At 39.6% G+C, this 20,575-nt stretch overlaps 1 protein-coding gene across 5 annotated transcripts in view; it reads right to left on the reverse strand.

The window, feature by feature from the left end:
- The window catches only part of ZNF268 (zinc finger protein 268), a 45,875-nt gene that overhangs the window by 15,002 nt on the left and 10,298 nt on the right, over positions 1-20,575 (reverse strand). For all 5 annotated transcript variants that reach the window (XM_036823390.1, XM_036823389.1, XM_036823386.1 and 2 more), the window contains exons 3-5: positions 16,536-16,736; positions 4,616-4,742; positions 4,236-4,322 (exon numbers count right to left, since the gene is read on the reverse strand). In XM_036823390.1, coding sequence (XP_036679285.1) covers positions 4,236-4,322; positions 4,616-4,742; positions 16,536-16,736 — 415 coding nt within the window. The remainder of the gene's footprint in view (positions 1-4,235; positions 4,323-4,615; positions 4,743-16,535; positions 16,737-20,575) is intronic.

Here is a 20,575-nt window from a genome sequence, read left to right on the forward strand (position 1 = left end):
AAGACAGCAACATCACAGGATCTTAATACCTCACTTCAGGTTTCCCTACATCCTAAATCTGAACCCTCTTATTTATTTTGTACACAACCTCCAAATTATATTTTCCCAAACATCAGTTTCCAACTGGGATAGTACCCACCCCCATGCAGTGAGAAATGAACATGAGCATGTTTGACTATTACAGCGGCTCTGGAGGGAGTATTACTGGCTATTACTGGGTTGGCCAAAAAGTTCCTTCGGTTTTTAAGTAAACATAAAAGATACATTTTTCATTTTCACCAAGAACTTTACTGAACAACATACTCACCATTTTGTTCCACTACCTTCTGCCATTTTTCAGGCAACTTCATAATTCCATCTTCCCAAAACTTTTTATCTTTTTGAGCAAAGAACTGTTCCAGGCACCTTTTACCATCTTCCAGGGAATTAAAATTTTTTCCATTAAGAGAATTTTGTAAAGACCGAAATAAATGGAAATCCAAAGGTGCATTGTCTCGTGAATATGGCAGATGAATCAGAACTTCCCAGCCAAGCTGTAATGGTTTTTGCCTGGTCATCAAAAAAACATGTGGTCTTGCATTATCCTGATGGAAGATTATGTGTTTTCCGTTGAGTAATTCTGGATGTTTATTCTCGAGGGCTGCTTAGAATTGGTCTAATTGGGAGCAGTACTTGTTGGAAGTAACCATTTGGTTTTCCAGAAGAAGCTAATAATAGAGGACTCCCTTCCAATCCCACCATATACACAACATTACCTTCTTTGGATGAAGACCAGCCATTGGTGTGGTTGGTAGTGGTTCATTTCGCTTGCTCCACGATCTCTTCCGTTCCACATTATTGTACAGTATCCACTTTTCATTTGCCCGTCACAATTCGTTTTAAAAACGGAACGTTTTCATTACGTTTAAGTAGAGAATCGCATTTGGAAATATGGTCAAGAAGGTTTTTTTCCCTTAACTTATATGGAACCCAAACATCTAAGCAATTAACATAACCAAGCTGGTGCAAATGATTTTCAACGCTTGATTTGGATTTGGATTTTGCATATGTCGGCTATCTCCCTTGTGATATAACGTTAATTGTTCTCAATTAATGTCTCAATTCGATTGCTATCAACTTCAACTGGTCTACCTGACCGTGGAGCATCGTCCAGAGAGAAATCTTCAGCATGAAACTTCGCAAACCACTTTTGACATGTTAGATCAGTCACAGCCCTTTCTCCATATACTGCCCAAATCCTTTTCTGCATTTCAGTTGCGTTTTTACCTCTCTTGAAATAATACAGTATAATAGGCCAAAAATGTTGCTTTCTTCCATCTTCAATATTAAAATGGCTACACAAATATTCACCAATTTTGATAATTTTTTTTTAGTGCACACTGATACGACAACTGTCACAATACAATCTAAAAAACTGTTTCGAATGAAGTTAAAGACAACTAAGCGCTACTAGAGCCATCTTACGGAAAAAACCGAATGAACCTTTTGGCCAACCCAATACATGGTCTTAAAGTCAGAAGTGTTTCCATCAAGAAGACAACAGGCCAGTGAGTAATTAACCTTTGCCCTCAAATCATATTTGTTCATGTTTGGCTGTCAGTGTTGTCCCTGTAGACTCTGAAAGTTCATGGATACTGAATCTGTCAATTTCTCTACTTCACCCTCCCAATTCTTCTGTTGCTGCCACCACACTCCTGCTTATTTTCCCTTGGTTCCCACATCTCTGGCTTCCTTCATTTGATTTCCCAGGAAATCTAATGTATTTGCTGTTGAGCATTTTCTTTACAACAATAATTGCGGGAAATTAGATCATTGCTGGTATCTCAAGGGAGAGCACAAAGAATTCAAGAAATAAGGACAGAATACCAGAGCCAGTGAGTAGAAGACAGGAATTCACAAGATTAAAGATTATTTAAACATGATTCAAGACTGTATTAAACATGATTACTGGCTGTGGCCCATCTTGAGTTTAGCCACAGAAAACAATGGAAGAGGAAATCATGCTAAGACAGCAGAACTCAGGCTCACCACGCCACGGCAGGAAGCCCCAGCACAGCCTGCCCAGCCCGGGTTCCAATGCTTCTCTGTGGTGCCACTGCTGCTGCACTCCCAGAACGACGTTCCTGTTGTACCCACCCTATACTTCTCTCTACCACTCTACCTGTCTGGCTGGTTGTACGTGGATAACTTATCCTTAATTATAGATCACCAGACCATGAAGAACCACCACGTCTGATTAGAAGCAAAGATCCTAGACTTGCATTAATATACTAGAAGAATAACAAGAGGGGTGATAGAATATTTTTGAAGACGAATGGATGGAAAGAAGGGTGTGACTGGATGATGGCTAACCAAAGAGGTAGATGGAGGTGAACAGTGCTGCCTACCAAGCCGTTCTACTGCCCTTTTCGTGGCTGGCAGAAACCTGATTTTATTTCCTACCTCCACTTGTAAGGCCATGTGCTGCAGTTAGGAAAATGGGGACCCACCTCCATACCCCTGCCGAGAGTGAAGCATGATATAGCTGAGCCAACAGTGATAGCCCCGTTTCCCTCACCAGAGTCTTCTTTACACAGGGATATGTGATAAGAATCTAGCCTGCTCAACATGGTAAGTCTGCTGGGGCTTCCTGAAATAGATTTTAATGCCTGATTAAAAGGGCCATGTGGGAAGAAACAGTCTTTCTTATTTCACTGCCCACTGGTATATCTGCAGGTGTTGGCTGGAACTGTAAGAGCCATCTGATGATCATGAGGGGAGGAAATCTGAGAAATACTGACATAGTTAGAATGGCAAGGCAGAGATAGACGTTTGGGGATTTAGTAAGTCAATCAGTCCCACATCAGGACATTTTGTGATGTGTGGTAATAAATCACTTCTGCCTAAATAGTTTGATTTAGGATTAATCAAAAATTGCAGCTGAAACAATCCTAATAATACAAAGATTAACTTGATTTATCCTGCCACACTTATGACGGAATACATAGTTGCTTAGGGAAATATATCTGACAGTAACATCAGGATGAACTAACAGTATTAAAAAGAGTAAAAGGTATAAATTTGGCTAATAAGTAGAACAAGCAAGAAATGAAATAACGGAATTCCCTGGTGGTCCAGTGGTTAGGACTCCATGCTTTCACTGCCAAGGGCCCAGGTTCAATCCCTGGTCAGGGAACTAAGATTCCATAAGCCGTGTGGTGTATCCAAAAAAAAAAGAAAAAAAAAGATAATATTGGGAATTATCTCATTCCCAATGAGAAGAAGGTGGGAATTGAGAAGATGGAGGCCTTAAAAGAGTTATTTTTGAAGGACCAAAATACTAACAGATTATAGCAAGACTAGTGAAGAGAACTGCACAAAAAGGAGATTTAGGCTCACGCCCCAGTGCCAGGAAGAAGAACCAGGAGCATAGCAGAACTAACAAACAGGAAGGTGAGAAGAAGTTATCATACAGCTACAGGGCAGCAGAAGAGACATTCCAATTCCAGTTTCTGAAAAATGAGACAAGGGAGTGGCCCATGCAGGGAAGATGCCCTGTGGACCAATCAAACCCAGTACCAAAGGCCAGATTAAAGAGGGATGGGGCTGTCAGTCACCAATACAGAAAGAAAAAGCTTAAATCTTCAGAGTGGAAGTCTTTTAAAACTTATAACATACGAGGAAAGTGGGGAATATAGGAAAGACCCCTTTGCACTCAGAGGAAAGAGCATGCGAGGGCAGTAAAGCATAAGGAGAATAAGCACTGTGTCGTGCAGTGTGAGAGTGGGTTCCATGGGGTTCACTTGAGTAAGGCGTAGGGGAAAGGCTTCAGGCAAGAGAACTGATATTATCAAATGATGCAGGAATACACTCAGAAAGAATAGTGATGACAAAGCCATTAGGAAGGAGAAGCAGAAAGGGTAGAATCTCCTAACACATAGGTTTCAAGGAGAAGGAAATCGGAACTGTGGTTGTTGAATATGAATGGAAGTAATTTTTTAAAAATAGAAAAAAAGTAGAAGGGGTGTGAAAGTCACATGAAAAGAGGTAAAGAGGAAAAGCTTGCTTAATTGCATAATGAAATGAGTCTAACACCACGGGAAAGTAAGAAGGAAGCTGAGAATGCCACAGAGGAGATTAACTAAGAGACAATGGTTACAAATGACCCAAAAGTACAAACACGAAGGGAACATCATGTCAGAACTCACACCAATTCTGAGTAAGAAGGAAAAGATCTAAATGTCCTGACCACTCACCCGGATGGCCCTCACTTGGAATTTGCATCATCCACAGCTCTTCTTGTTCCAACTGGAAAATGATATTCGGTTTGGTGTGTTGATACCCTGTGAATAGAAAATCACAGACAACCTGGCCCAAACCTGCCTAGGACCCAGGGATTCAGCAGAATGGGGAAGACTCGGTTTAGAGGCAGCGTGATGAAGCTGCCCTTTTGCACTTTGGCAAAGTAAACACCATTCAACCAGCAGATTCTGATGCCAAAGGGGGAATAAGAAAATCTGGCCTCTAAATATAAGCCCGAAATCACCACGCATTATACAAAAGTGCCCCAGCTTTCAGCAACTAACAAGGGGAGCCTGGAGATGACACACACTCCTTTCAGGGAAGTGGTACTTACCCAGGGACACCAGGTTGCTATAGTTCTCCAACATCACACTCCTGTACAGGTGCTTCTGAGCTGGGTCCAGCAGCTGCCACTCCTCCCAGGTAAAGTCCACAAACACATCCATGAATGACAATGGTCCCTGAAACAGCATATCCCCACTGAATTGCAAATCATTTTACTGAGTTTGTAGTAAACAAAAGGCTGCTAAGGGTGTCCATTACTTACATTCTACTTTGGGAGAAAAGCAAACGTTTACTGAAAATATCCCATCAATATACATTAAATCAGTCAACCTCTCATGCAACATATAAGAACACCATGTGCCAGGTATTCAACTAGGTGCAAGTAATATAAAATGGATGAAAGACAGAAGTGTTCAGCATTGCAGAGAACAGCAAAGATTAAACCCATAAAAATGTAACAGGCAGTCAAAGATGCTATGACAAAAGAACATGCAGAGAACATGGGCACAAAGGGGGAAGCAAGCAATGTTGCTTGAATGCACCAGGAGCTACCACTGAAGAGAAGACGTTAAAATTTCGTTAAATAAAAAAGGCAACAGCTGTAAGGAGCAGCCACGTTGTGGGGCGACAGATCTGAACATGAAGATACACAGATGGTAAATCAGCATATGAAAAGATGCTCAACATCATATATCATTAGGGAATTGCAAATTAAAACAGTGAGACACCATTACACATCTAGAATGGCTAAGATTTTCAAAAATGGACACCAAGTTTGAAAATGAAATTCCAAATTTGATGAAGCCATGAATATAAACATCCAAGAATCTGAACAAACTCCAAAAACGATGAACTCAAAGAAACACACATGCTCAAATTTTCAATAGACAAAGAGAACCTTGAAAGCATCAAGAAAGCAATGACTTGTTTCCTACAAGGGCTCCTCAGTAAGATTATAAGTAGATTTCTCACCAGAACCTTTGGAGACCAAAAGGCAATAAACCCATATATTCAACGAGCTAAAAGAAAAAAAAACTACCAGCTAAGAATCCTGTATCTGACAAAACTGTGCTTCAAAAGTGAGGTAGAGGGCTTCCCTGGTGGCGCCGCAGTTAAGAATCCGCCTGCCAATGCAGGGGGCACAGGATCGAGCCCTGGCCCAGGAAGATCCCACATGCCGTAGAGCAACTAAGCCCGTGGGCCACAACTACTGAGCCTGTGCTCTAGAACCCATGCCCTGCAACAAGAGAAGCCACCGCAATTAGAAGCATGGGCACTGCAATGAAGAGTAGCCCCCACTCGCCACAACTAGAGAAAGCCCACATGTATCAACGAAGACCCAATGCAGCCAAAAATAAATAAATAAATAAATAAATAAGTGAGGTAGAAATGAAGACATTCCCAGAAGAACAAAAGGTAGTTTGCTACCACTAGACCTGCTTGGCAAGAGATGCTCAAGGGAGTCATGCACGTGAAATTAAAGAACACTAGACAATATCTTGAAGCTGTTTGAAGAAATAAAGATCTGAATAAAGGTAAATATCTGGGCAATTATAATGGTAGTATATTTGTGCCTCTACATTTCATTCTCTACATAATTATAAGAGACAAATGCATTTGAAATAATTATTAGTTTACATTTCGGGGCACACAATGTATAAAGATGTAATTCTGTGACATCAGCAATCAAAAGGGGTGGGACAGAGCTGTAAAGGAGCATAGTGTTTGTATGTTATTGAAGTTAAGCTGGTATAAATTCAAATCAGAATGCTATAACTTTAGGAAGTTAAATGTAATCCCATGACAACCACAAAGAAAATAGTTATAAAACTTACACAAAAAGCAAATGAGAAAGGAATTTAGACATTTCACTACAAAAATTCAACTAATCACAAAAGACAGTGACTGCAGGAACTTAAGGACCAAAAAGCAATAAGATATATAGAAAATAGCAAAATGACAGAAATAAATCCCTCCTTATGAGTAATTACTGTAAGTGTATATCAATAAAATTCTCCAGTGAAAAGACAGTTTGGCAAAATGGATTAAGAAACATGACTCAAATATGCTGTCTATAAGAAACTCACTTTAGATCCAAAGACACAAACAGATCAAAAGTGAAAAGATGGATAAAGATATTCCATGCAAGTAGTAACCGAAGTAGAGCAGGGGTGGCTATACTAACATCAGACAAATCAAAAAGGTTATAAGAGACAAAGAAGGAAATTACATATTATTAAAGTTTCAGTACAGCTAGAAGATAGACAATTATAAACAGTTACACCTAATAACAGATCATCAAAATATATGAAACAAAAACTGACATAATTGAAGGGAGAAATAGTTTTATAATAATAGTTGGAAATTTCAATATCCCACTCCCAATAATGGATAGAACAATCAGAAAGAAAATAAGTAAGGAAACAGAATTTAAATAAACTAACTCTAACAGACATATACAGAATATTCTACCCAAGAACAAAATACACATTCTTCTCAAGTACACATGAGACATTTTCCAGGACAGACCATATGTTAGGCCACAAATTAAATCTCAATAGATTTAAAAGATAAATATCATACAAAGTATCTTCTCTGACCACACAGGATGAAGTTAAAAATCACTAAAAGCATCAGAAAAAAAGGAAAATTCACAAATTTGTGGGAATTAAACAATATGGTCTTAAACAACCAATGGATCAAACAAATCAAAAGGGAAATTAGTAAATACTTAGACATGAATGAAAACAAAACACAGCATAAAGTTGTTGGGATGCAGTAAAAGCAGTGTTAAGGGGAAATTTTACAGTTAAAAACACATATTTAAAACAAGAAACATCTCAAATCAATAATCTAACTTTACAACTTAAGGAAACAGAAAAAGACCAAATTAAACACAAAGGTAGCAAAAAGAAGGAAATAAGATTAGAATACAAATAAAATAGAAACTAGAAAAACAATAGGAAAAAAAAATCAATGAAACCAGAGCTTAGTTCTTTGAAAAGATCAACAAAATTTGATAAACCTTCAGGTAGCTAGACTGAGGAAAAAAAAAGAGAAGACTAGAATTACTAAAATCAAGAATGAAAGTGGGGAAATTAGTACTGATTCTACAAAAATAAAAATGATTATTGGAAAGTACTATAAACAATTGTATGCCAACAAATTGGATAACTTAGTTGAAAGGAATGAATTCCATTTGTGTTTCTATCAAGATCAAATCACAAAGAAATAGGAAATATGAATAGATCTATAACTAGTAAGGAGATTGGGTCTGTAATCAAAAATCTCCCCCCAAAGAAGAAAAGCCCAGGCTTCACTGGTGAATTTTAACAAATATTTAAAGAAGTAATAACATCAATCTTTCTCAAGCTTTTCCAAAAACCTAAAGAGGAGGGAACACTTCCTAAGGCTCTGATACCAAATCCAGACAAAGCCACTGTAAGAAAACTACAAACTAATATTCCTCATGAACATAGATGCAAAAATCTTCAAAATAATAGCAAATCAAATTCAGCAGCTTATTAAAAAGATCATACACCATGACCAATGGGATTTATTCTTGGAATGCAAGGATGGTTCAACATTTGAAAATTGCTCAATGCAATACATCACACTAACAGAATGAAGTTAAAAAAATGATTATCTCAATGCAGATTATCTCAATTGAAGCATGTGACAAAATTCAACACTCTTTCATGATTAAAAACACTCAACAAAGTAGAAATAGAAGGAAAGTACCTCAACATAATAAAACCCACATCTTAAAAACCCACAGTGAACATCATACTCAATGATGAAAGACTAAAAGCTTTTCTTCTAAGATCAGGAATGAAGCAAGAATGCCTGCTTTCTAGACTTCCCTGGTGGTCCAGTGGTTAAGAATCTGCCTTCCAATGCAGGAGACATGGGTTCAATCCCTGTTCAGGGAACTAAGATCCCGCATGCCACAAGGCAACTAAGCCCATGCACTCTAGAGTCCACACACCACAACTAGAGAGAAGCCTGCGCGCCACAATGAAAGATCCCACTTGCTGCAACTAAGACCCAATGCAGCCAAATAAATAAATAAATTTTTTTTTTAAAAAAGGAATGCCTTCTTTCTCCACTTCTATTCAACATAGTGCTTCAAGTTCTTGCCAAAGCCATTGGACAAGAAAAAGAAATAAAAGGCATCTAAATTAGAAAAGGAGTAAAATTATCTCTGTTCATGGACAATATCTTCCTATATTATATAGAAAATCTTAAAGATTCCACACACACACACACACACACACACACACACACACACACACACAAAACCTAGTTAGAACAAATGAATTCAGCAAATAACAGGATACAAAGTCACACACCAAAATCAGGTGCATTTCTATACACTAACAATGATCAATCTGAAAAACAAATTATGAAAATGATTCCATTTATAGAATCATCAAAAAGTAATAACTGAACCTAGGAGATAAATGACTTGTAGAATGAAAACTGAAAATCTTGCTGAAAGAAATTAAAGAGCACATAAATAAATAGAAACATACCCTATGTTCCTTAATATTAAAATGTTAACACTACCCAAAGTGATCTACATATTCAATGCAATTGCTAATAAAATTCCAATGATGTTTTTTGCAAAAATAGAAAAACCCACCCTAAAATGCATATGGAAGCTCAAGGGACCCTGAATAGCCAAAACAATCTTGAAAAAGAACAAAGCTGGAGGACTCATACTTCCTGATTTCAAAACTTACTACACGGGACTTCCCTGGCGGTGCAGTGGTTAAGAATCCTCCTTCCAATGCAGGGGATGCGGGTTCGATCCCTGGTCAGGGAACTAAGATCCCACATGCTGCAGGGCAACAAGGTCAGCACACCACAACTACTGAGCCTGCACACTCTGGAGCCCACGCACCACAACTAGAGAGAAGCCTGTACACCGCAACTGGAGAAGACTGCATGCCACAACAAAAAGATCCTGTATGTCACAACGAAGATCCTGCATGCCACAACTAAGATCCAATGCAGCCAAATGAATAAATAAATATTTAAAAATAAACTTACTACAAAGCTACATTAATCAAAACAATGTGGTATTGGCATAAAGGTGACAATGGAATAGAACAGAGTCCAGAAATAAACCCCTGCATATATGGTCAAATGATTTTTGACAATGGTTCCAAGACCATTTATGGGGAAAGTCTTTCCAACAAATACTACTGGGAAAACTGGATATCCACATGAAAAAAATGAAGTTGGACCCTCATCTAACATTATATAAAAATTAACTCAGAATGGATCAAAGACCTAAATGTAAGACCTAAAACTATATAAACCCTTAGAAGAAAACATAGGGCAAAAGCTTCACAATGTTAGATTTGGCAATGATTTCTTGAAAATGACACAAAAGGTACAAGCAACAAAAGAAAAAACCAACCAATTGGACTTCATGAAAATTAAAAAATTTTTTGTGTCAAAACACAACATCAACATAGTAAAAAGGCAACTCCCAAAATGGGAGAAAATATTGGCAAGTCATATATCTTATAAGAGATTAATATCTAGAATATATAAAGAACTAAAACTCAACAACAAAAAACAACCTATTCAAAAGTAATCAAAGGATTTGAATAGACATTTCCCCAAAGAAGATATACAAATGGCCAATAAGCACATGAAGATGCTGAACATCACTCATCATAACAAAAATGCAAATCAAAACTACAATGAGGGACTTCCCTGGTGGCGCAGTGGTTAAGAATCCGCCTGCCAATGCAGGGGACACAGGTTCGAGCCCTGGGTCAGGAAGATCCCACATGCCACGGAGCCACTAAGCCTGTGCACCACAACTACTGAGCCTGTGCTCTAGAGCCCAAGAACCACAACTACTGAGCCCGTGTGCCACAATTACTGAAGCCCGCACGCCTAGAGCCCATGCTCTGCAACGAGAGAGGCCACCACAGTGAGACGCCCATGCACTGAAACGAGGAGTGGCCCCAGCTCGTCACAACTAGAGAAAGCCCATGCAGCAGCGAAGACCCAACACAGCCAAATTAATTAATTAATTAATTAAAAAAAAAAAACCCTATGAGAGTCCGCTCACACTCATTAGGATGGCTATCAAAAACCATGAAAATAACAAGGGTTGGCAAGGATGTGGAATAACTGGAATGCTTGTACACTGCTGGTGGGGATACAACATGGTGTAGCTGCTGTGAAAAACAGTTTGGTGGCTCCTCAAAAAATTAAAAATTATTATTACCATATGGTCCAGCAATTTCATCTCTGGGTATATCCCCAAAGGAAGTGAAAGCAGGGTCTTAAAGAGATATTTCTACATCCATGTTCACAGCAGCATTAATATTCACAGTAGCTAAAACGTGAAAGCAATCCACGTGTCCATGGATGGATGAATGGATAAGCAAAATGAAGTATATACATACAACAAATTATTATTCAGCTTTAAAAAGGAAGAAAGTTCTGCAGTATGCTATAACAAGGATGAACCTTGTGAACATTATGTCAAGGGAGATAAGCCAGTCACAAAAAGACAATTACTGTATGACTCCACTTATATGAGGTAACTAGCGTAGTCAAAATCATAGAGACGGAAAGTAGAATGGTGCTTGCCAGGGGTTATGGGGGGGGGAGTTATTGTTTAATGGTATAGAGCTTCAGTTTTTCAAGAGGAAGAGCATTGTGGAGACAGATATGGTGGTTATGATTGCCAGTGTTATGAATGTATTTAATACCACTGAATTGTCACTTAAAATGGTTAAGATGATAAAAGAAAATATGTGTGCAGAAATACGTATGCTCCAAAATACAAACAGTGGTTTAAAAAATCAAAGATCTAAAACATGGAACAATATAGGGTGTTCATGGATTGGAAAACTCAGTATTGTTAAGATGTAAATTTTCCCTAATTTGACTCATGGATTCACTGTAATTCCAATCAAAGTCCTAACAAGTTTTTTTGTAGCTATCCACAAGCTCTTCTATAATTAATACGGAAAGGCAAAAAACTAGAACAGCCAAAACAATTCTGAAGAACAAAGGTGCAGCACTCCCACTAGCCCACTTTAAGACTTTCTATAAAAGCAAGATAGCATGATACCGGTAAAAGATTAGACACAAAAATCAACGGAACACAAAAGAGAGCCTAGAAATAGACCCACATAAACACTGTCTCTTGAAAAAAAAATTCTTTTTTTCATAAACACACAAAAGCAATTCAATGGAGAAAGGATCACCTTTTCAACAAATGGTGCTGGAACCCTTGCACATCCATACACATAAAAAATGAACCTCAACACATACCCCACACTCTATACAAAAATTAACTAAAAATGGATCACAGACTTAAATGTGAAAGCTAAAACTTTACAAATTCCAGAGAAAAAAAATTTTTAATTTGTGCACTTTTGTTTGGGCAATGAAATTTTAGATATGACACCAAAAGCAAAACCCATTTTAAAAAATTAAAATTCAGAAAATAAACTTTATCAAAATTAAAACATTTTGCTCTGTGAAAGTTGGTGTCATGGAAATGAAAACACAAACCAGAGACTGGGAGAAAATATCTGAAAATCACTTTTCTTATAAAGAATTTAAATCTAGAATAACACAGAATTCTTAAAAATCCATGACAACAGATGGCCAAAAAGCACATGAAAAGATGCTCAACATCACTAATTACTAGAGAATACAAATCAAAACTGCAATGAGGTATCACCTCCCACCAGTCACAGAATGGCCATCATCAAAAAATCTATAAACAATAAATGCTGGAGAAGATGTGGAGAAAAGGGAACCCTCCTACACTGTTGGTGGGAATGGAAATTGGTACAACCACTATGGAGAACAGTATGGAGGTTTCTTAAAAAACTAAAAATAGAACTACCATATGACCCAGCAATCCCACTCCTAGGCATATACCCAGAGAAAACCACAATTTGAAAAGATACACGCACCCTAATGTTCACTGCAGCACTATTTACAATAGCCAGGACATGGAAGCAACCTATGTGTCCATCAACAGAGGAATGGATAAAGAAGGTGTGGTACCTCTATGACATAAATCACAGCAAGATCCTTTTTGACCCACCTCCTAGAGTAATGGAAATAAGAACAAAAATAAACAAATGGGACCTAATGAAACTTAAAAGCTTTTGCACAGCAAAGGAAACCGTAAACAAGACGAAAAGACAACCCTCAGAATGGGAGAAAATATCTGCAAACAAAGCAACTGACAAAGGATTAGTCTCCAAAATATACAAGCAGCTCATGCGTCTCAATATCAAAAAAACAAACAACCCAATCCAAAAATGGGCAGAAGACCTAAACAGACATTTCTCCAAAGAAGACATACAGATTGCCATCAAACACATGAAAAGATACTCAACATCACTAATCATTAGAGAAATGCAAATCAAAACCACAATGACGTATCACCTCACACTGGTCAGAATGGCCACCATCAAAAAATCTACAAACAATAAATGCTCAAGAGGGTGTGGAGAAAAGGGAACCCTCCTGCACTGTTGGTGGGAATGTAAATTGATACAGGCACTATGGAGAACACTATGGAGGTTCCTTAAAAAACTAAAAACAGAACTACCATATGACCCAGCAATCCCACTACTGGGCATATACCCTGAGAAAACGATAATTCAAAAAGACATATGTACCACAATGTTCACTACAGCACTACTTACAATAGCCAGGACATGGAAGCAACCTAAATGTCTACTGACAGATGAATGGATAAAGAAGATGTGGCACATATATACAATGGAATATTACTTGGCCATAAAAAGGAACAAAATGAGTTATTTGCAGTGAGGTGGATGGACCTAGAGACTGTTATACAGAGTTAAGTAAGTCAGAAAGAGAAAAACAAATACCGCATGCTAACACACATATATGGAATCTTAAAAAATGGTATCGATGAACCTAGTGGCAGGGCAGGAATAAAGACGCAGACAGAGAACGGACTTGAGGACACAGCGGGGGTAAGGGGAAGCTGGGATGAAGTGAGAGAGTAGCACTGACATATATACACTACCAAATGTAAAATGGATGGCTAGTGGGAAGCTGCTACATAGCACAGGGAGATCAGCTCAGTGTTTTGTGACAACCTAGATGGGTGGGATAGGGAGGGTGGGAGGGAGGCTCAAGAGGGAGGGGATATGGGGATATATGTATACATATAGCTGATTCACTTTGTTATACAGCAGAAACTAACACAACATTGTAAAGCAATTATACTTCAATAAAGATATTAAAAAAAAAAAAGAATAAGAAAGCATGATTTTGTAGCCCCAAATCCTGAAGAGCCGTATGTAATATCTTAATGTCATGCCCATCAAACTCAGTAAGTTTGGCTTCTGCCCTCTCAAGACAAAATAAATAAGTTAAAGAATAAAAAAAAAATTTTTTTAAATGATGCGGTACATATATACAATGGAATATTACTCAGCCATAAAAAAGAACAAAATAATGCCATTTGCAGCAACATGGATGGACCCAGAGACTGTCATACTCAGTGAAGCAAGAAAGACAAATGTCATATGATATTGCTTATATGTGGAATCTAAAAAAATGGTAGTAATGAACTTATCTACAAAACAGAGACAGAGTCACAGATGTAGAAAATAAACTTATGGTACCAGGGGATGGGAGGAAGGATAAACTGGGAGATTGGGATTGACATATACACACTAGTATATATAAAATAGATAACTAATAAGAACCTACTGCACAGGGAACTCTACTTAATACTCTGTAGTGGCCTATATGTGAAAAGAATCTAAAAAAGAATGGAGGGACTTCCCTGGGGGTCCAGTGGTTAAGACTTCACCTTCTAATGCAGGGGGTGCGGGTTCAATCCCCGGTTGGGGAGCTAAGATCCCACATGCCTAGGGCCAAAAAAAAAAAAACCAAAACATAAAACAGAAGCAATATTGTAACAAATTCAACAGACTTTAAAAAAAATGGTCCACATCAAAAAAAAATCTTAAAAAAAAAATTAAATTAAAAAGAGTAGATATATGTATAACTGATTCACTTTGCTGTACACCTGAAACTAACACAACATTGTAAATCAACTATACTCCAATAAAAAAATTTTTTAAATATTAAATTAAAAAAAAATCAATGACAAGAAAACAGATACTTCACCAAAGATACAGAAAGAATAAAACACATATAGAAATATACTCAATAACACTAGCTAGCCATTAGGGAAATGCAACTTAAAACCACAGTAAAATATCACCTCACATCTATTAGAATGGCAAAATTTTTAACAACCTGACAATACCTAGAACTGGTCAGGATGAGGAACAGGGACGCTCATTCACTGCAAGTGGGAATGCAAAACTGCAAGGCACTCTGGAAGACAGTCTCTTAAAAAGCTAAACATAGAATCGCCACACAATCCAGCAACCATGCTCCTAGGTATTTACCCAACTGATCTGAAAACTCACGTCCACACAAAAACCCACAGGTGAATGTTGACAGCATTCATAATCACCCAAAACTGGAAGCATCCAGATATGAAGACTTATTATAAATCAAGATAGCGTGAAACTGGCATAAGGATAGAAAAGTAGGCCAATGGAACAGAATAAAGAGTTGTGAAACCAAACTATATTTATGGGCGCCTGATATATGACAAGGTGGCACCGCAGAGCCATAGGTAGAGGGTCAATCACTTCAGTGGCACTGGGGCAATTAGGCAACTTGATGAAAAAAATAAAGCTTGACTCCTACTCACACTAAACATAAATATTAATTCTAGATGTATTGTGAATCTACATGTGAAAGGTAAATGTGAACAATGAAAACTGTCTTCATGAGCTTTGGATAACAAAAAAGTTCTTAGATTGGACACAAAAAACACCAGTAATAAAAGAAAAAATTTATAAACTAAATTAAGTTAAAATTAGAAATAGCTGTTCATCAAAAGGCAGCACTAATTAACAGAATGAAAAGGCAAGACAGGAAAAAAAACCCAGCTTGTAAACAAATACTGAACAACAGTTAATGCTGTGCATACTGAAGTATTTAGAGGGAAGCATGCTGATGTCTAAAATATATTAAGAAATACAGCAAAAATAAGATGGGGTAAGAGAGGCAGAGGGATGGAAAGATGGATCATGTGATAAAGCAAGTACAGTAAAATGTTAAAGGTAAATTCAAGGTGATGAGTATACAGATGTTCACTGCAAAATCCTTTCGACTTTGCCCTGCGTTTGAAAACCATCATAACAAAATACTGGAGGTAAGAGAAGCACCCCAGGTAAAACCTGAGTATGGATTTGGTATCAAGTTTGCTTTAAACTTCAATGTGCATGAATCACTGAATCTTGTTAAGATGAAGTCTTGATATAACAGGACTGAGGTGCGGCCTGAAACTCAGCATTTCTAACAAGCTTCCAGAAAATAAATAACTCCTTTCAGTCAATAAGAAACAGACAGAAAACACCCACAAAAGGTAACAAAATGTCCAAAAAGCATGCTAGCAGGAAATGCAAAGTAAGCCCATACAGAAACACCACCATACCAGAATGGCTCAAATAAAAAGAACAACAGTAATTAAGAGCTGGCAGAGAACATGAGGCAAGTGGACACCCAGACACTGCTGATGGCCGTACAAGAGGACGGTGCTTAATGAAAAATATAAGCAATACAGCAGGATACACATGTGTACACGCCACCAACATAAATTAAAAATGCATTCACACCAGAAACAATACACAGTTTGTAAACACATATAAACAGAACAATATCCATTAAAAAATTTGGGGGGGGGGCGTGGAAAAGGAGCTGAAAATTGAGTCTGGGGAAACCAGGAAACAGGGACCTCAGGGACCTTACACGACCTCCCACCTGAGGACCTCCATCCCTCTCCCACCAAAAAAATGAAAAAGAAATAAAGAAAAGAAGTGGAAATGAACAAAGCAGTAACTCACCCAGGTCTTCTTCGCTTTCGGCTGCTCCTGGGAAATAAACAGCCACTCTGGGACCTGCTCCGTCCCGGGACTCTTGTGCCTCTGCCGGGGTCCTCCAGGGAGAGGCCTCTGGTCAGGGGTCTTTTGACCCAGGATGGATCCCTCCCCTCGGAGCTTTCTGACGCCATCGTGCGTGCTGTCTCGCTCCTGGAGAGGTGGGACCTGCAGACCCAAGAGCAAGCTCACTTTTGCGAGCACTTTTCCTCTGGGCCCCGACCTTGGTCTCCTTTGCTGGAGAACGCGCTCACCCAGGCTGGGCTGGGGGCTCTGCAGACTGTGGTCAGTGCGGCTGGGGGGGGGGGCACAAGAGAGAGGAAACGGAAATGGGGAACCCAGCACACGACCACAGCCACCCCCCACCGCCAAGACTCTGCACAGGCCCCCAGGAACCCTGGAAGTGCAGCAACCACCCAGAGATTTATTAAACAACTTCGGGCAGACACTCAAGAAGAACATGATGCCAGATGGTAAGGAGGGAACGACCCTGCTGGAGGCGATGTACACGAGAAATAGGCTGTGGACAAAACAGTCTGTTTCAGTAGAGCTTCTTCTCTCAATATCTGGATGTCCATGAACAATTCACTTCGTCTCTCTCACTGAGTCTTATTTTTGTTGTTAAACATTGAGAGTAGGATGAGATCAGGGGAACAGTGTAGTCTTTTAATCTCCCAATAAAAACAAAAGAGGCCTACCAGAATAGCAAGAGAAGAAGCCCAGAGATGTCCACAGACAGACAAATGGACCCAGGTGACAGGGCTCCTCACAAACCTAGGATCCAGGCAGATGTGACCTAACTGCAGAACTGGGGCGGGGGACCGGGGGCCACATGCTGCCGATCTCCAAAGTCACCCCCGACAGGAGAGCACCTCCCGAGGGGAATCTGAGCCTCTCAGGCTCAGAGGTGCAGGTGACTAAAAAAGATGTTCCCAAAGTCGCTAAGTGACCTAACAGTGCTGTGGCCACCTAGGAACACAAAGGTCTGAGAAATAATGGGCAAACCGTCCCTTCTACAAGGACGGGTCTTCACTGCGAGGGAAAGCTGCTGGAAATGGAGCCCAAATTTATCAGCACAAGTGAGAAAAAAAAGATTCAGGCAAAGAGAGGGACAAGAGAAAGGAGATTCTGAGAATGAGAGGGGAAGGAGAGAAAAGGGAAGAGAGAAAGGCACTCGGCAGTCAGGGGGAAGGGTCCAGAGGATGCTCATTCCAGAAGCTATTATAACAACAAAATACAAGGGGTAAAACTGAGAGAAACATGTTAGGATACAAGGCATGCTGAACTCTAGGAAACACAAGGCTAGAGGCAGAAAAAAGCCTTCCTGACAAGGCTTAGCGTTGAGTCAGGTCAGATATGTGTGTATGTGTGTTTGCTTATATTTCCAAAAGAATCACTGAGAGGATGAACTAGAAACTGTAAAAATGGTTCCCTCCAGGGGAGGGAGGGAAGGAACAGAGCAGGAGGGATGGAGGCTTGTCTGAATGACACTACGTACTTTCTACTTTGAATCATGTAAATATTTCACATGATCTAAAAGAGGAGGGAGGGCAATCCCTAACGCTGAAAATAAATGTCAACAAATACATTTATTTATACAATTGGAAACAAAACTACAACGGACAACCATTTTACCAACTGACTTAACATGCGGTATTTAACTGTGTATTCTTTGGATAAAATGGGCTACAAAGACAGACTGAACCTCATTTAGTACCCTTGTTAATGGTAACAAATTGTTGTTTTAAAACCATCTTATGTATGCTATAGGACATGACAGTTATATCACTCTTTTTAAGAACCAAGATATCTAACACATGACAAAAAGTTGCAAGAATAAAGTTTTTAACCCTCACGCACAGCTGGTGGGAATGTAAAATGGAGCAGCCACTTTGGACCCAGCTTGGCAGTTCCTCAGTGTTAAACCCAGAATTACTGTATTACCCGGCGATCCCATTCCTAGGTATCCGCTCAACAGAATTAAAAGCCTACATCACAGAAACGCTTGCACACAAATGGCTCTAACAGCCTGATTCCTAATAGCCAAATACCCGTCAACGGATGAAGGGATAAACCATATGTGATCTATACATACAAAGGCACGTTATTTAGCCATGAGAAGGAATGAAGCACCAAAAAATGCCACTACATTATGAACCTTTGTACTATAGGTACCTGACAGTTAGCTTCTTTTGACTGTAATGCAAGTGCCTGATCGTACTGAAAGCTTCTGATTTCTGAGGCGCCACTTCAAAGACATCCGTCTTAGATAAGCGCACTGCCAGCCACACGGCGGGATAAGGAGTCAGGCCGCCCCACCTGACGTTCCCCTCCCAGAAAGCCCTGGGTGACCTAGGTAACTGCTCACTGGAGTGACCCCGCTCTTCCCTTCCAGTGCCTGAATTCTCAGCCTTATTTTAAATTCACCAATAAATAATGAACCTGCAACCCCCCCTTGACCCCAATAATAAAGGCAGAACCTCAACCCCCCTTGACCCCAGTAAAGGCAGAACCCCAGGTCCACAGTCTCGTCCTCTCCCTCTCTCTGCTGTGTGGCCCCCCGTGTGCCACGTACCCCGCAGGGTCTGTGAGTAATAAACCTTAAGTTTTCAGAGTTCCCGACGGTTGCTGAGGAGATGCGCCTTGCAGTCACAGTAAGAACCACAAGGGCTGGCCCAGCCATGACGCTGGCTCCAGTCAGGGAACCGTCTGTGGGGCTGCCACAAGCAGCACGGTCCCGGCGAGCCCCGCCCCAGGCGCTCTGCGTCACAGCGTCATTCCTGCCAGGCTGAGACCTTGAAAACACTACGCTAAATGAAAGAAGCCAGATGCACAGGGCCACCTCTGACATGATTCTGTTTACACAAATGTCTAGGATAGGGAAATTCTTGAACACACCAAGTAGATTAAATGGCTGTAAGGGGATAGGGGGAGGAGGGGATGGAGAGTGGCTTGTGAATGGGGACAGGGTTTCTTCTGGAAGTAATGATAATGTTCCGAAATTGGATACGGTGATATTTAGGCCGCTCTGTGAATACTAAAAATGACTGAAGGCACACCTTAAAAGGGTAAATTTTATGGTATATAAATTATACCTCAATAATGCTTCTATATAAAGAGTAATTTTTTTTAACTTCAATGACTTTTAATAAATTGAAAGTTTTGCAACAGTCCGCTCATGCAGGTTTACAGCGTTCCTACTGCCTCAGACGCTCCTCCGGAGCTGAGGCCCACGCTCACGCCCGACGCCCAGACGCCCACTGCTCTGCTCCTGTGCACAGACCTGCCTGTTCCGGACATGTCACACGACTGGGGCCACACGAGGTACTGCGTCTGACTCCTTCCGCTCAGCACAATACTTTGGAGGTTTATTCTTGTCACACCAGAGGCTTGCTCCTTTATTGCTGACTAGTGTTCCATTTTGTCCATACGTTCACCACTTAATCCACGTCTAGATTCTTTTTAGTTTTGAGCTACTATACAAGTCTTTGTGTGAACATGTCTTCCTTTATCTTGGGTAAATTCCTAGAAGTAAAACTGCTGCACTGTACAGTAAGTTTATATTTAACCTTTTAAAGAAACTGCCAAAACCTTTACAAAGCGACTGTACCACTTTATATTCCCACCAGCAGTCTACAGTGGTTCCAATTTCTCTACATCCTTGTCAACACTTACTGTCTGCCTTTTTGGTTATAGCCATTGGGTATAAAGTGGGACTTCATTATGATATTAATCTTATTTCCCTAGTGACTCATGATGTTAAACATCTTTTCCGGTGCTTACTTGCCATCTATACATCTTCTTTGGTGAAGTGTCTGTTCAGATCCTTTGCCCATGTTTTAAATTGGGTTGTCTGTCTTCCTACTGAGTTGTAAGCATTCTTCATATATTCTGGATATATCCTTGTTATCAGGTACATGATTTGCAAATACTATCTCCTGGACTTTAAATACTTAAAGTCCCGGTCTGGGACTTGTGTTTTCATTTTCTGAATGGTAACTCTGAAG

This window comes from Balaenoptera musculus, chromosome 14 (genome assembly GCF_009873245.2).
Source record: "Balaenoptera musculus isolate JJ_BM4_2016_0621 chromosome 14, mBalMus1.pri.v3, whole genome shotgun sequence".
In the NCBI taxonomy this organism is placed as follows: domain Eukaryota; kingdom Metazoa; phylum Chordata; class Mammalia; order Artiodactyla; family Balaenopteridae; genus Balaenoptera; species Balaenoptera musculus.